Source organism: Schistocerca gregaria, chromosome 1, assembly GCF_023897955.1.
Source record: "Schistocerca gregaria isolate iqSchGreg1 chromosome 1, iqSchGreg1.2, whole genome shotgun sequence".
Lineage (NCBI taxonomy): Eukaryota > Metazoa > Arthropoda > Insecta > Orthoptera > Acrididae > Schistocerca > Schistocerca gregaria.
The window spans coordinates 609,284,298-609,299,364 of record NC_064920.1 but is presented as its reverse complement, the minus strand read 5'-3'; the positions used below and the strand labels follow the sequence as shown (position 1 = coordinate 609,299,364).

The following is a 15,067-nucleotide window of genomic DNA, read 5'->3' as shown; positions in this document are numbered from 1 at the left end:
GTGTGTGTGTGTGTGTGTGTGTGTGTGTGTGTGTGTGCGCGCGCAGAGGCTGGTGAACCACCACTCTGGTTTCAGCAAAATATCCTTTTGGCTCAACATGTGCTTAAAATCTCAGCATCACCTCATGCATTGACTTTTAGTTCAGTGGCCCAACCCACCTTTGAACTGCTGTTCAGGAATTGGCCCCATGCAACAAAGCCGTTTGGTATACATGCTACAGACTGTCTCAAAGCTCTGGATCTCTTGGGCATCAAAATATACAGCCAGGAATGGGAATTCATTGCCACCTTGGCGTCTTCGGAGGCCAAAAGTGATTTTAAACTTAACACTGTACAAGAAAACTTGCACTCCATATTTTTTTCGTCCATTTTAAGTATATACCACTGTTTTATTGTTGTTTATACATATGTATCCCAGCAAGAGAATGCTCTCAGTTGTTCTGTTGTTTTTCCTAGTAGGGTTCTAAAGTGCGTCTTCCACAACAATTTACAAATTATGGTGCGGAATTATATGACATTCTGATGGCACTGGAGAGGGTTCACAGACATCACCGAACATGGTTTCTTGTCTGTTCTGACTCTCGTAGTGCACCGCAAGCACTTCACCGAATGTATCCTGTAGACCTGCTGATTCAGTACATTCATGAATCCTTACCATGGCAAGGAGGTGATCTTTTGTTGGGTGTCTGGTCACATTGGGATACAGGACGACGACATGGCTGACAAAGCCACCAAAGAAGCATGTTGTGATAGTGCTTTCCATCAGTGCCCCATCCCATTGCATGCCATCATCTCATTTTCTGACTGATGCAATCATGCATCAGTGGAAGGCTGAATGGTTGCAGGTGACATACAAACTACAGTCGCTCAAATTGACCACAAAGGCTTGGCGGACTTCATGTCAACCTCACTGCTGGAAGGAGGTTTCACTTACCAGTCTGTGCATTGGGCATAGTCCTATAACACATGGCTCCCTCTTCTGGCAGGAGGATCCACCAGTCTGTGAAATTTGTGGCGTGCCACTTTCAGTTCTGGATATTGTGGCTATGCGTGTCCTATGTACTGATATTAGGGCAGCCCTCAGTCTCGCTGGCAATCTGCCCACCATCCTCGCATATACCGATTCCAGTGTTACTATGCTAGTGAAATTTTGTAAACTGTGAGGATGGTGGGGAGGGGTGGCAGACTTTAATACATTATAAACTGTTCTGCATGTGGGGACAGTCTCCTTCCTCACCCTTGAGATTTACATGCTGACTTCGTGAGGGTGCTGATGACCATGATGTCGAGCATCCTGCTTAATCCAAATCATCATCATCATCATCATAGTCCTCCGAACCATATCAACCGAGCCCAAAAATCCTTGCAGTACCTTCCCTCCATCTGTAAAATTCTCTTGCTACGCAATCCCAAATCCCTGGAACCAGTAACACACATTGAAACTCTTGCCCTCCAGGAACTAGAGCAACATGCACAATGTCACCTCAAAAAAACTCTTCATCCTGCTCACTTCCTACTCCCACTTTGGAGTACCACTGTCCACAACCTCTACAACAACCTCCAAATTTCCCCCATGTCACCTCATAGCTGCCAAACCCTGTCTTCCAGACCTACTACATTTACACCACCCTCCAAAACTCCCTTCCACCTTCACACATAATCCAGAACCTAAACAGACTGGAAACATCGTCGTGAACCTTTCCTCTTGAAGTCTTAGCCCACAAAAATATCAGTCCTTTCCAAATGCCTCACCTTTTGCCCCACCCACAAATTCAGTCATGCAGGACTTGTTAAAGACCTTAATTCTTTCTCCTAGCCAAACGGTGGAAACACTTTTTTGCTACCAACGTTACCAATCAGACCCCACAAAAGACCAATGTTGAACCTTGCCTGATTCTCCATCAACCCATGACCCAACCCTACCGCCCCCCAAATCACCCTCTGTTAACTTTCTTAACCTCTAACCTTGTCTCACCATCATTCCCCAAATTGCTCAACATGCAAACTAACCTTAACATCTGCAGAAGGATCCACAATCCACCACCTAAAAACTTATCTCGACCGTATTATCCTACCTGCTGACAAAGGCTCCACCACTGTTGTTTTGAAGTGCAAGGGTACCGTGGCAGAAGGACTCTGCCAGCAGTCAGATTTACCCACATACAAACCCTGCCACAGGGACCTCATTCCACAAATCCAGCAGGAACTCCATCTCTCCTCAAATCCTTAGGCTCCTCGCAGAACCTCTCCCCAGAGTCCATCTCTCTGCTCACTCCAACCATTCCCCACACTCCTACCTTCTACATGCTTCCTTAAGTCCATAAATCCAACCACCCAGGACACCCCATTGTGGCCAATTACTGTGCCCCCGCTGAGTGAATTGTTGCTCTTGTAGGCCGACACTTTCAGCCCATTACTCACAACCTATCCTTCTACATAAAAGATACCAACCATTTTCTCCACCGACTCCCCATGGTTCCTGTCTCTTTACCACATGGTGCCCTGTCCATCACTATTGATGCCACCTCCCTTTACACTAACATCCCTCATGCCCATGGCCTTGCCACTATTGAACACTAATTTTCCTAATCCTTGATGGATTCCAAACCAACCCCCTCCTTCCTAGTCTCCATGACCAACTATATCCTCACCCACAATTACGTCTCCTTTGAAGACGTTACCTACAAACAAATCTGGGGTACGGCTACAAGTACCTACATGGCACCATCCTGTGCCAACCTTTTCATGGGCCATCTAAAGGAATCGTTCCTAAACACCCAGAATGCCAAACACCTCACCTCGTTCAGATTCATTGATGACTTCTTCGTGATCTGAATTGAGGCTGAGGACACCCTATACACATTCCTCCAGAACCTCAAACCTTCTCCCCCATTTGCTTCACCTGGTCCTACTCATCCCAAAGAGCCACCTTCCTCGATGTTGACCTCCACCTCAAATATGGCTATATCAGTACATCTGACCATATCAAACTTACCAACCACCAGCAATAGCTCCACCTCTACAACTGTCACCCATTCCATACCAAGAAGCCCCTTCCATACAGCCTAGCAACCCGTCACCATCGCATCCGTATTGACAAATATACCAAGGGTCTCACTGAAGCCTTTACAGGTCATAATTATCCTCCCAACCAAGTACAAAAACATATCTTCCATGCTTTATCTTGCCAGTCACCCAACCCTCCCAAAACCCCACTGTCTGGCCACAGAGAAGCATTCCCCTCATAACTCGGTACCACCCAGGGCTGGAGCAACTGAATTACTTTCTCCACCAGGGTTTAGACTACCTCTCGTCATGCCCTGAAATGAGAAATGCCCTACCCACTATCCTTTCCACTCCTCTCACAGTGGTATTTCGCTGCCCGCCGAACCTACACAATATTACCATCCATCCCTACACAACCCCTGCTGCCAGCCCCATGCATCACAGCTCATGTCCCTGTAATGCAAGACCTGTCCCACATGTCCTTCCATCGCCACCTACTTCGGTCCTGTGACAAACATCACCTATCCCATCAAAGGCAGAGCTACCTGTGAAACCAGTCATGTGATCTACAAGCTGACCTGTAACCATTGTGCTGCATTCCATGTGGGCATGACAACCAACAAGCTGTATGTCCACATGAACGGCTACTGACTAACTGTGACCAAGAAACAGTGGGACCACCCTGTTGCTAAGCACACTACCCGACATGATGCCCTTCATTTCAATGACTGCTTAACAGCCTGTAACCAGTACCATCTGGACCCTTTCCACCAACACCAGCTTTTCTGAATTGCACAGGTGGGAACTTACCTTGCAATATATCCTACGTTCCCATAACCCTCCTGGCCTCAACCTTCCTTAGTCATTGTTCTTACCCATCTAACCTCTTTCCTGTTCCCATTCCAGCATTACACAGTTCTCTGTTCCATCAACACACCCAGTATTTTTACTTCTCACCTTTCCACCTCCCCCCCCTCCCCTGCCCCCTCTCTCCCCCTCCCCTCCCCTCCCCTCCTCCTCTCCAGCCCCTCCCCCTCCCCCCCACCCTCTGTCTAACCTCCTGATTGCACCTAGCTGCCCCCTCTCCACCTCATCCCCACACACTCCCAGGAGCACTTTACCATCCGTAACCCCACCGTGCTATCCCTCCCCCTGCCCACCCCAGCCTCCTCCTTACCCCTACCCGGTTGCCTCTCCCATAATGCCCTGCTGCTCATAGTCTGGCTTTATCAGCGAGAGACTGCCGTCATGTGTGTGTGTGTGTGTGTGTGTGTGTGTGTGTGTGTGTGTGAGAGAGAGAGAGAGAGAGAGAGAGAGAGAGAGAGAGAGTTGAGTTTGCATGAGTGTGTTCATGTGTGTATATTACCTACTTTTTCCAAAGGCCTTGTTGGCCAAAAGCTAACTTTCAGTCTTTTTGTTGTGCCTTTCTGCTACTTAGCATCTGTGCTATATAGTGAGTAGCAACTACCCTTTTCATTATATTGTTACACTCCACCCTGGATTTTCCTTTGTTTGATTGTACATTGTATTGGTGTTATAGCTCATAAGGAATGAAGACGTGGAGCTTTTTAAGCATATTGTAAAGTCTAGTACTTTAATCATATGTCTTCGGGGGGGGGGGGGGGGGATGCTTTCCAAAATATCTCCTTTTTTTCTAATTTATCACATAAGAATTCCACTCTATATTCTTTTTTTTATTTCTTGTACTGAAGTTGTTTGTTCCCTTGACTCAGTGCAGTTTCTACATATGAATAACTTATTAATTGACTGTTCCAGTCTACAAAACTGAAGATTTTGTGTTTGATTCTCCATTGGTCCTACAGTTTTTTTCTGTTACTTATTACTTCTTTCATTTGTAAAATGAGAAAAATGCCAAATGGAGTACATGTGTGTCCAAACTAACCTTTGGGTTGAGCACAGTCTTACTTACTGTACAGCAGAACAAATTCAACACAGAATACTTCATAGGTGAATGGCCTTAGCAGTTGTAGTATTGATGCAGCTCAATTCCACTGACTCTACACTTGCCAGTACTTCCCCCCTCCCCCCCCCTCCCCCCCCCCTCTCCCCTCCCACTTCCGTCTGCTAACATTCAAGGGCACTGTACGTAAGTAGCCAAAGATAAGAACACAGTCAAAAGAAGCACTTAATCTGCAGCATTTTCCTCCATTGTACCAAGATTGCTAACACTGTCAGGTAGGGGTGTCTCATTAATATAATTACACAATTGGTTAATGTTTATAGTGCTAGAAAATAAGCAAACAAAGTTAGAACTCAGTTGCTAATAACAAACATCAACACAGTAAGTCTAAAAATCTCCTAAAACATTTGTTGAATGCTACTGGACATCCAAAGTCATCCAAAAGTGTTTTAGGATTAACTCTGAGTTACCTTTCTGTTTGAATATGGAATAGCTTTTTGATCTTCCCTGCATCTATGCATTTACACAGAACTTCGATACTCAAAAATTTTGGAAGGTTCGCTGGATTTGAATACGTAAGTTCTTTATATTGCAGCACATTGACGACATTTTTTATCCAGAAAGTGTCAGTCAACGATTGGAAGACTTTTTTCACTTTTCTACATCAGCTGCAATTATTGTAGTTATGTCCTACCCAAGATTTAGCCCATAGTTCATCTGTATTGTTGCCCAAAACCAAGGGAGGCTAACAACAAACTGCAGACATCTAATAGCCAAAGAAATTTGGTCAAGCATTTTGAGTAATGCTACGATATAAAATGAAAATTTTATTTTGAATGTGATTTGGCAAGTGAAACTAACATGGAATCATAACTAGTTATTTACGAAAAACTACAGCTGGATTGGTGGTTTCTCAGTAATGGCTGAATATTTGTTGTCATGAAATAGACACTTTGAGGAGAAATAACACACCAATATCCTCTTTGCATATGTAGCATGTATTTTCTTGTTCACAGTGGCAAGTATTTGGAAATCAAATAAAGTTTCTTGTGAGATGTTTGAAAGAATGAGTTCTGAAAAATAATTTAAAAGCAAGAAAAAGTACATAAATGATATAGAATTGAAGCAATTAATATCATTGGATTGCTACTTTATCTGTTATTCATAAAGCTTTTTATTCACAGATGACAAATAAAAGTTTTTACTCTTGTAAGTGAATAATGTTTGAATAAATACTGTTATATGTTTGTCACAAATAAAAAAATAATAATTTTTGTCTGTATTTGTTATTTGTCATTCGAATAAATTTAACCCAGCTCTTGTAAGGGAAGCACATTGCGCATGTTCTGACTGCTAACTCACAACCTTTGTGCAGTTGATTGCAAGCACGTGACATCTGCGTGCCATGAACAAGGACTCACTTGGCTGTGTGCTCCAACTGGCTGTGGACAAGTGTTCACTCAGTTGTCATGTAGGCAGCTACGGTAATCTTTGGCAACTTCCGCATTTGCGCTCTCCCTCACTCACGGTAACCTTGCCTGCCAGCAAGGCTCTACTGTGCAATACATTATTGTCTCTCTATGCAACATTTCATGAGTTTATTACTTCTTGTTGTTGTTCAGTTTAAGGGCACACATATGTAGAAGTAAATTAGAGTTGACTATGCTTGTTTATTACTCAGAATATTCTAAATGTGAAAAATTGGTGTTGAAGGTGGTCTGGTTTTGTGTGTGTGTGTGCTGTAGGGGGGGGGGGGGGGGGGGGTATTGGATGCCAGTCCATATCATCTGCTGCCTTTTCTGTCTTAGCTAGTAATGCTCTTGGGAAATTTGCATTATCTCAGCATCCCTTATGAAACTTTGAGGGGAGAGGGATGGGAGACTTACCCAATTGACTTCATCCCCAGGTAACGTTAATCCACACTCTCTTCAATCACAGATCCCCAGAGTACATTAGCATGGTACAAATGGAACACAGCCTAATTAAAGATTTTAGTGTGAATGCATTCATCTTTTAGATAGCAAGACATTGCTACCAAACTTTGCAATTTATCTATTTTTTTTTTTAATTCACCTGCAGATGCATGTCATCCTACCATAATATGAAAAACATTTTCTTTTTCAGAAATGATGCAACCCTCCAGTTCACTAATGATATTGTAAACACAATAATAAAAAATAATACTTTATCAAACAGTGGGATAAAGAACGTAATAAAGCTGTGCATGTCTGAATATGAAGGCAAACTGGATAAGGTAAGATGTTCACCATATTTTTCATTATGTATTATACATCCTTTCTTTGCACCTGAGTAGAAATTGACCTCGTATTCGGGTGAATGAAGTTTGCTACGATTGGCTATTCTATGTTGCCCATGGTTTTCCTAATTATTTCAGGAAATTTTCATGATGGTTCCTTTGTCAAGACCACAGCTGACCACCTATGTTATCCTCTTAAAAGCATATATCTTCTGCTTGTGTATATTGTGAGCTATTTATTTTCATTGTATTGTGATGACAAATCCCATATCTTTGTGAGATTATTGCTGGAAAAGTAAAGACATTAATAAAAACCATTTTTGTATTCGCATTTTGAATCAATTAAAACCCCTGGAAACTGAGAGATTGTGGAGTTGAATCCTGGCCAGAGGAAAGGAAATTTCGTTCTACTTTTAATCTAATCTTCACCTCCCAATGATGTAAGAAGTTTCCAAGAATGACACACGTATCAGATTCCATGTTAAACTGTAGGTCCCCTTTTTTGATAACTGGAGCAGTTTAAGGACATGCAAGCTGTCAGAGTGGAGTCCAGTCAAAGACTTGCACTTTACCATTATTATTTGTTGTTATTGTTGTTATGAGGCTCATATCAGATCTCTACTGTTGCTTAATGAAATAATGAGTCCTATACAGGGTGTCTGGATTAAACATGTAATAATCTAAGATATAACAATGTGAAAGGTATTTGAGATATTTATTGACGGTTTGCGTCTACAAGTATGGTAACTCAGAATATTTCCTGTGTTTGCCTGTGGCGGTTTTTACGGCGTGTGCATGCGCTTAACTGTTTTATTTACATAAACACATGTCAGCAGCTGTGGGGACTCCACTACAGACTGCAGAAGGTACTTTCTCTTGTGGACCTAAAGTCTGTTACACAGGTACGTTGTTGTTTTCGACATAAGTATGGACTGTGACCAACTGATGATGTTATCATTTTAACAATCAAGAAAGGGAACAAGTGGCTTTGGGAAATTGGGACTTTGCTTTTGATGTTGGGCCGCCATGTTGAGCATGCAGTCCCAGAGACTACTTTTGAATTAATTCATGTCCCAGTGGAGCCCTCATAAGTCAACCTGACAAGCAAGTAGGCCGTTATAGTTACCTCGTTCGACTGCACATGATATCATCCATAAAAGGTTGCACCTTTGGGTGTGAAAACTGCAGCTCCTTCACAAAATCAAGCCTGAGGACACCAATTGCAGCTTCATCATAAAATCAAGCCTGAGTAAACCCCGTGACAAAAACATTTGTGGAGACAATTCTAGCAAAAATGGATGAAAATGAAGCATTCCTCAATTGTGTCAGTTTCTTAGGCAGTACTACGCCCTTCTGGCATAGTAAATATACACAATTGACACATGTGGGAAACTGAAACACCCCTCCCCTCCCCGTCTCAAGTAGTGGTAGAGTGCAAATGTGGCTCTCTGAAAGTGAATGTGTGGTGTGGATTGTTGAAAGATAGGGTTATAGACCTGTTCTTTGTGGAACCTACAGTTATCGCAACAACGTATATAGACATGTTGGAGCTGTATGTTGTACCACTACTTACACGTGATGTGATCTTTCAACAAGATGGCATACCATGCCAGTTTGCAAACATTGTTAGGGATTTCTTGGATCATGAGTTCCCTGATCACTGGATTGGGAGAGATACTCCATTTAATGCTTGTTCCCCTAGAAGCCCGGACATTATGTTACTTTATTTTTTTCTGTTGACATTTATCAAAAATCAATTCCACCTTATACCATTTCAAGACTTACCAGATCTGCACCCTGGCAAACATGTAGCTGTTGCAAACGTTACACCTGTTGTGCTGCAAAACACTTGGAGAGAAGTGGAATAGAGATTAGTTGTCTGCCACACCACACAACAGTCCTTTCTGGCCAATTGTCTTCAGTTATTCATTCCTTTGAAACCTATGTTGAAAATAGTGTAGGTGTGTTTCTCCTGTCTTAAGGCTTCTGCAAAGAAAGACATTCTTCTTTTGAGATAAATATGACACTGTATCTATCTTCGGGGAAATAATACCTCAAGAATTCTTGAAGAACACCATTGCCTCTGAGCCAGTGTTTGTTCTATTACTTACTAATATCAGTTATCTCTAGATCCCAAAAGCTATTTGCCATCTTATCAGGTGTCATATTCAAAACATTTTGAATTAAGTGGATGTTGTGTATTAATGATTATACCTATTCTTTTCATACTAAGAAAGAAAGAAAGAAATGGAAGGCTGTGGTTCAATGCCTTGTTTACAGAGGTGTCATTAAAGGCAAAGGATGTGTTTTAATTGGGAAGGATCCAGAAGAAAATTGGTCTTGACCAATTTAAACCAACCAAGTGGGCATTCACCTAACATGATTTATGGAAACCATGGAAAACTTAAATCTGGATGGCCGTTCCTCAAATTGCTGCCTTCTTGAATGTGAGTGCAGTGAATTACTATGCACCACTAAGGATATGTGCAACAAGGGAGAATGTCCAATTAACGTGATGTCCTAATTGGTTGTTAGAGCTCACAGTCTCCCATTAGTGATTTTCTCTTGCTACTCACTGTGACTATGACGTATTGGGTTCCATCCAGGCACCAATGAAAAAGACTTACACGTCAGCTTTCAGCCAAAGCCTTTGTCGGGGAAGGAAACACACATACATTCACAAGCTCAACTCACATACACCATGGCCACCACCTCTGGTAGCTTGGACTGGAATGCAGTTACCACATAAAACATAAGCAAGCAGTCTGGAGGGGGTGGAGAAGTGGAAGAGAGAGCAGGGTACAAGTGGGGGGAGAAGAAAGCATTGTCTGACAGAGTGTGAAGGAACTAGACCTTCGGTTGTGGGGCACAGAGGTGGGAAGGACAGGGGTAGGGGAACAGGGAGTGAAAAATGAGAGTAGCAGAGAAGGGGAAAGATGGGCGAGTGCATTGGCAGAGGGTGGGAGATGAGAATAAGGAAAAGATGATAGGACGGGCGGATTGGAAAGTGTAGGGACACTCAGTTACTGTAGGTTGAGTCCAGAATAATTTCGGGAGTGAACAATGTGTTGTAAGGATAACTCTCATCCGAGCAGTTCAGAAAAGGTGGCGGTGTAAGATAGCTCAGGTAGTGAAGCAACCATTGAAATAAAGCGTGTTATCGTCAGCTGCATGTTGTGCCACAGGGTGGTTTACTTTGCTCTTGGCCACAGCTGGGTGGTTAGTCGTTCATCCTGGTGGACAGCTGGTTGGTAGTCCTACCAATATACACTGAAGAGCCAAAGAAACTGGTATACCTGCCTAATATTGTGTAGGGACCCCAGGAGCATGTAGAAGTGCTACAATATGATGTGGCATGGAATCGACTATTGTCTGAAGTAGTGCTGGAAGGAATTGACGTCATGAATCCTGAAGTGTAAGAGGGGTTAGAGACCTCTTCTGAATAGCACATTGCAAGGCATCCCAGATATGCTCAATAATGTTCAAGTCTGAGGAATTTGGTGGCCAGCAGAAGTGTATAAACTCAGAAGAGTGTTCCTGGAGCCACTCTGCATCAATTCTGGATTTGTGGGGTGTTGGCTTGTCCTGCTGGAATTGCCTGAGTCCATCCGCATGATAGACATCAATGGATACAGGTGATCAGACAGGATGCTTACGTATCTGTCACAAGTCACATTGTATTTAGACGTATCATGGGTCCCATATCACGCCAACTACACTCGCCCCACACCATTACAGAGCCTACACCAGCATGAACAGTCCCCTGCTGGCATGAAGGGTACGTGGATTCATGAGGTTGTCTCTATACCCGTACACATTCATCTGCTCAATACAATTTGAAACGAGACTTGTCCGACCAGGCAACATGTTTCTAGTCATCAATAGTCCAATGTCTGTGTTGACAGGCCCAGGAGAGGTGTAAAGTGTTGTTGCGCAGTCATCAAGGATACACAAGGGGGCTTTCGGTTCTGAAAGTCCATATTGATGCTGTTTCATTGAATGTTTCGCAAACTGACTCCAGTTGATGGCACAGCATTGAAATCAGCAGCAGTTTGTGTTATAACAGCGACCGTTCTTGTTGTGGGGTGGCCAACAAAGCACGGTGGGACCAAACGGAGAGCGGCCCGCGAACAAACAAACGAACGGAAAGGATGGACACAAAATGACGATGGACAATCGAGAGAGACCTTATGACAACAACATGCAAGAAGCAATGGGGAGACAGTGATAACCAAACGAATCAAAGACGTCCACTAGTAATGAAAACAAAGAACAGTAAGCAAGCTGTTTGTTGTCGAGGCGATATGTCAAGATGCACGCAACAATTAGACTCACTGACTGAGCGAGAGACAGGTGGTTAAATACATGATTGGGGCACTGCTATTGGCCACTGGGACCACGTGTTCCACTGTGGCGTCCTCACATTCGGCGTGGGTCAGGAGGCACCCACCGCCACGGCGTACAGCGCGATGGTGCAGAGATCTCTAGGGGTCTTCGACATCCATGCCATCTGGTGCATATTCCAAATCTGCGGTGCGCAGTACCAGAGTTTGCGGAAGGGTTGCAATTCTGTCATGTTGAATGATTCTCTTCAGTTGTCATTGGTCCTGTTCTTGCAGGATCTTTTTCCAGCCACAGTGATGTCAGAGATTTGATGCTTTATCAGTTTCTGATATTTACAGTATACTCGTGAAATGGTCATACAGAAAAATGCCCCTTCGTCGCTACCTCAAAGGTGCTGAGTCCCATCACTCATGTGCAGACTGTAACACCATTTTCAAACTCACTTAAAATCTTGCTAACCTGCCATTGCAGCAGCAGTAACCAATCTAACAACTGCGCAAGACGCTTATCGTTTTATATAAGTGTTGCAGACCGCAGCACTGCCTGTTAATTTATCTCTTTATTTGAATACACATACCTATACCAGTTTCTTTTGTGCTTCAGTATAAAAAGCTGTGCAATGACTTCAGCAGACCCAGTATATGACGTGGCTGCTTTCACAGGTGACAGCCTGTGATAGGTTAGGATAAGCCTGTGACAGTACTGGAATGTGGATGAGATTGGGCAGGTCTTGCACCTGGTTCTTCCACAGGGATATGATACCTGTGGCAAGGATTGAGAATTGAAGTGGCATAGGGATGGACTAGGAGATCGTGGAGGGGTGGGAAAGACCTTGAATAGGTTTCCCTAACGTCAGGTCATCATGATAGATGTTCAAAGCCTTGACGAAGGATGTGGTTCAGTTGTTACAGTCCAGAGTGCTATTGGGTGATGAAAAGGGCTCTCCATTGTAGCTGATCCTTCAGTTCTTGTTGGTGGTGGAAGGATTGAAGGGTATGAGGGGAAATGGTACAGGAGATCTGTTAGCAGATTAAGATTGGCGGACACTGCCTTTCTGTGAAGGGCTTCGTGAGACCATCACCATACTGGCCAAAGGAATTCCTGTCGCTGAAGATACTCCAAGACATCTGTCTTCATTCTTAAACAACCTCAACACCTTCTCTGCTATCCAATTCACCTGGTTCTCCTCAATATGTGTGTCACCTTCCTGGACGTTGATCACCTCTTTGATGGCTCCATCAAGAACTCTGTCTACATTAAACCCTGCAACCACCAACAGTACCTGCATTTCGACAACCGACATCTATTCCAAATCTAGAAATCCCTCCATACAGCGTGCCACACTGGATATGCGTATCTGCAGTGACAAGAACTTCCTTGCCCAGTATGTTGCGAATAATGCCTTCACGGACAGGCACTGTCCTCCAGACATAGCCCACAAACACATCTCCCATGCTGTTTCCCCTCACACCCCCAATCCTTCCACCACCCCAAGAATCAGCTACAAAAGAGCAACCCCTTCATCACTCAATATCACTCCAGACTGGAACTTCCTTCATCAGGGTTTTTATTAGCTATCATCGTGCATCAAGCTCTCAAATAAGGAACAACCTACTCAAGATCCTTGCCACCTCTCCTAAAATAGTGTTTCGTCCCCCACCTAACCTCCACCATCCTAGTCCATCCCTTTGCTATCACCAGCCTAACACTTGTCACAGTGATTATATCTCTGTGGAAGATCCAGGTGCAAGACGTGCCCAATGCACCCATCCAGTATTTATTTTCCAGTCTTGTCACAGGCTTATCCCATCAGAGGTTGGGTCATTTGTGAAAGCAGCCATGTCATGTACCAGCTCTGCTGCAAACATTGTGCGGCTTTTTATACGGGTGTGACTATCAACCAGCTGTCCACCAGCATGAATGGCCACTGCCAAACTGTTGCCAAGAGTAAAGTAGATCGCCCTGTGATACAACATGCAGCTGAACATCACATGCTTGATTTCAATGATTGCTTCACTACCTGAGCTATTTCGATCCTCCCATCGCCACCAGCTTTTCTGAACTGCACAGGTGGAAGTTATTTGTACAACACATTGTCTGCTCCCAAAATTATCCCAGCGTCAACCTACAGTAACCTACATTTGCCACACCTCCCACCCAACAGGTTCCACTCCCTCTGTCGTATCATCTGCACCCTGTTCTTGTCTTCCACTCTGTGTGTGTGTGCCACCCTCTGCCACTGCACCTGACCATCTTTCCCCGCTCCTCTCCTTTTTTGCTCCCTCCTCCCCCCTCTCCCCAACTTCCACAGCCTCCTATCACTAAGCCTGTTGGCAGTCTAGTCCCTGCACACGTTGCCAAACAGAGTTCTTCTCTCTCTCCACCTGTATCCCTGCCACCCTGCTATCCCTTCCCCTTCCCTGCCCAGTCCAGATTGCTGCTTCCATTCTAAAAGACTGTTGCATTCCAGTCCGAACTGCTGGAAGTGGTGGTCATGTGTGCATGAGTTGTGGTTGCTTGTGTGAATGGTTGTATGCGTGTTTCTTTTTCTGTCAAAGGTTTTGGCCTAAAGCTAATGTAAAAGTGTCCTTTCATTGTGCCCGTCTACAACTCAGCGTGTCATATTTACAGTGAGTAGCAGTTTAGCTTTTCCTTACATAGTTGACATTCCAATCTCGAGTTTCCATTGTTTGAGTTTGTCTCTCAGATGCTGTAATAGAAATGTGAGACTTGTTCAGTTGCTCCATCATTTTGAAACAAACTTTCCTTCTCAAGTACAAGGAGCTGAAAGATGATTAGAAGGAAGTTATCTTTGCTGTTATAACTTCTGTTATGTTTAATCACAAAAATTCCATATTGTCTGTTGACTGAAGCTTGCCATATCCCAGTAGCTAAAACGGCATGTGGCATTTTAATCTTATCAGTAGTCTTATGAACCATACGTGGTGTAATGTTTCTGACCTTATGATGTTTTTGTGGTATTTCTTAAAGGTGATATGTGCACTGGGTGAAAATGTACTGCTACAGAACCTATGGTGACTCTTCTAGCAAAGCCTTCATAACTATGAATTTTTTGAGAATATGGAAACATGTATTCTTCTGTAGTCAGCAGATGCTGGTAAATTCCAACAGGCCATTTTCTCTCAGTTGGCTGATGCAACCTATCTATGGTCTCTTGGACGAAAAACAGCCCACAGCCAAGGGCATTATTGCTGCAGGGGATTGGTTGGAGATCACTTTTTATGTGAGTAAAAGGCTGGTTCCTGATACGATGATCTTCCAGGCTTTCACACACTTGCTTTGAACCTTACCCCAGAAATGAACAGCAACTGACAAAGTATTGTTCTGTGGTGATAGTTCCACCATCCCACTCCACTTACAAGCGTCCCAGTTGCCTGCTTCTTCACATTGTTCTTTTTCTTTAACAGAGTAATTCCATATGTGGTTCACTTTCATACAAAGATTAAGTTATGTTGTTTCTTTACATAAATATGTTACAACAGGCATATTTATTTTTCTTGAATATTGTTTAAATGATGC

The 15,067-nt window shown here is 43.5% G+C and overlaps 1 protein-coding gene across 3 annotated transcripts in view; it reads left to right on the top strand.

Annotated features, from left to right (window-relative positions):
- Positions 1-15,067, top strand: part of LOC126358788 (spermatogenesis-associated protein 7 homolog) — a 106,985-nt gene that overhangs the window by 77,069 nt on the left and 14,849 nt on the right. For all 3 annotated transcript variants that reach the window (XM_050007581.1, XM_050007580.1, XM_050007579.1), the window contains exon 8: positions 7,051-7,180. In XM_050007581.1, the coding sequence (XP_049863538.1) occupies positions 7,051-7,180 (130 nt within the window). The remainder of the gene's footprint in view (positions 1-7,050; positions 7,181-15,067) is intronic.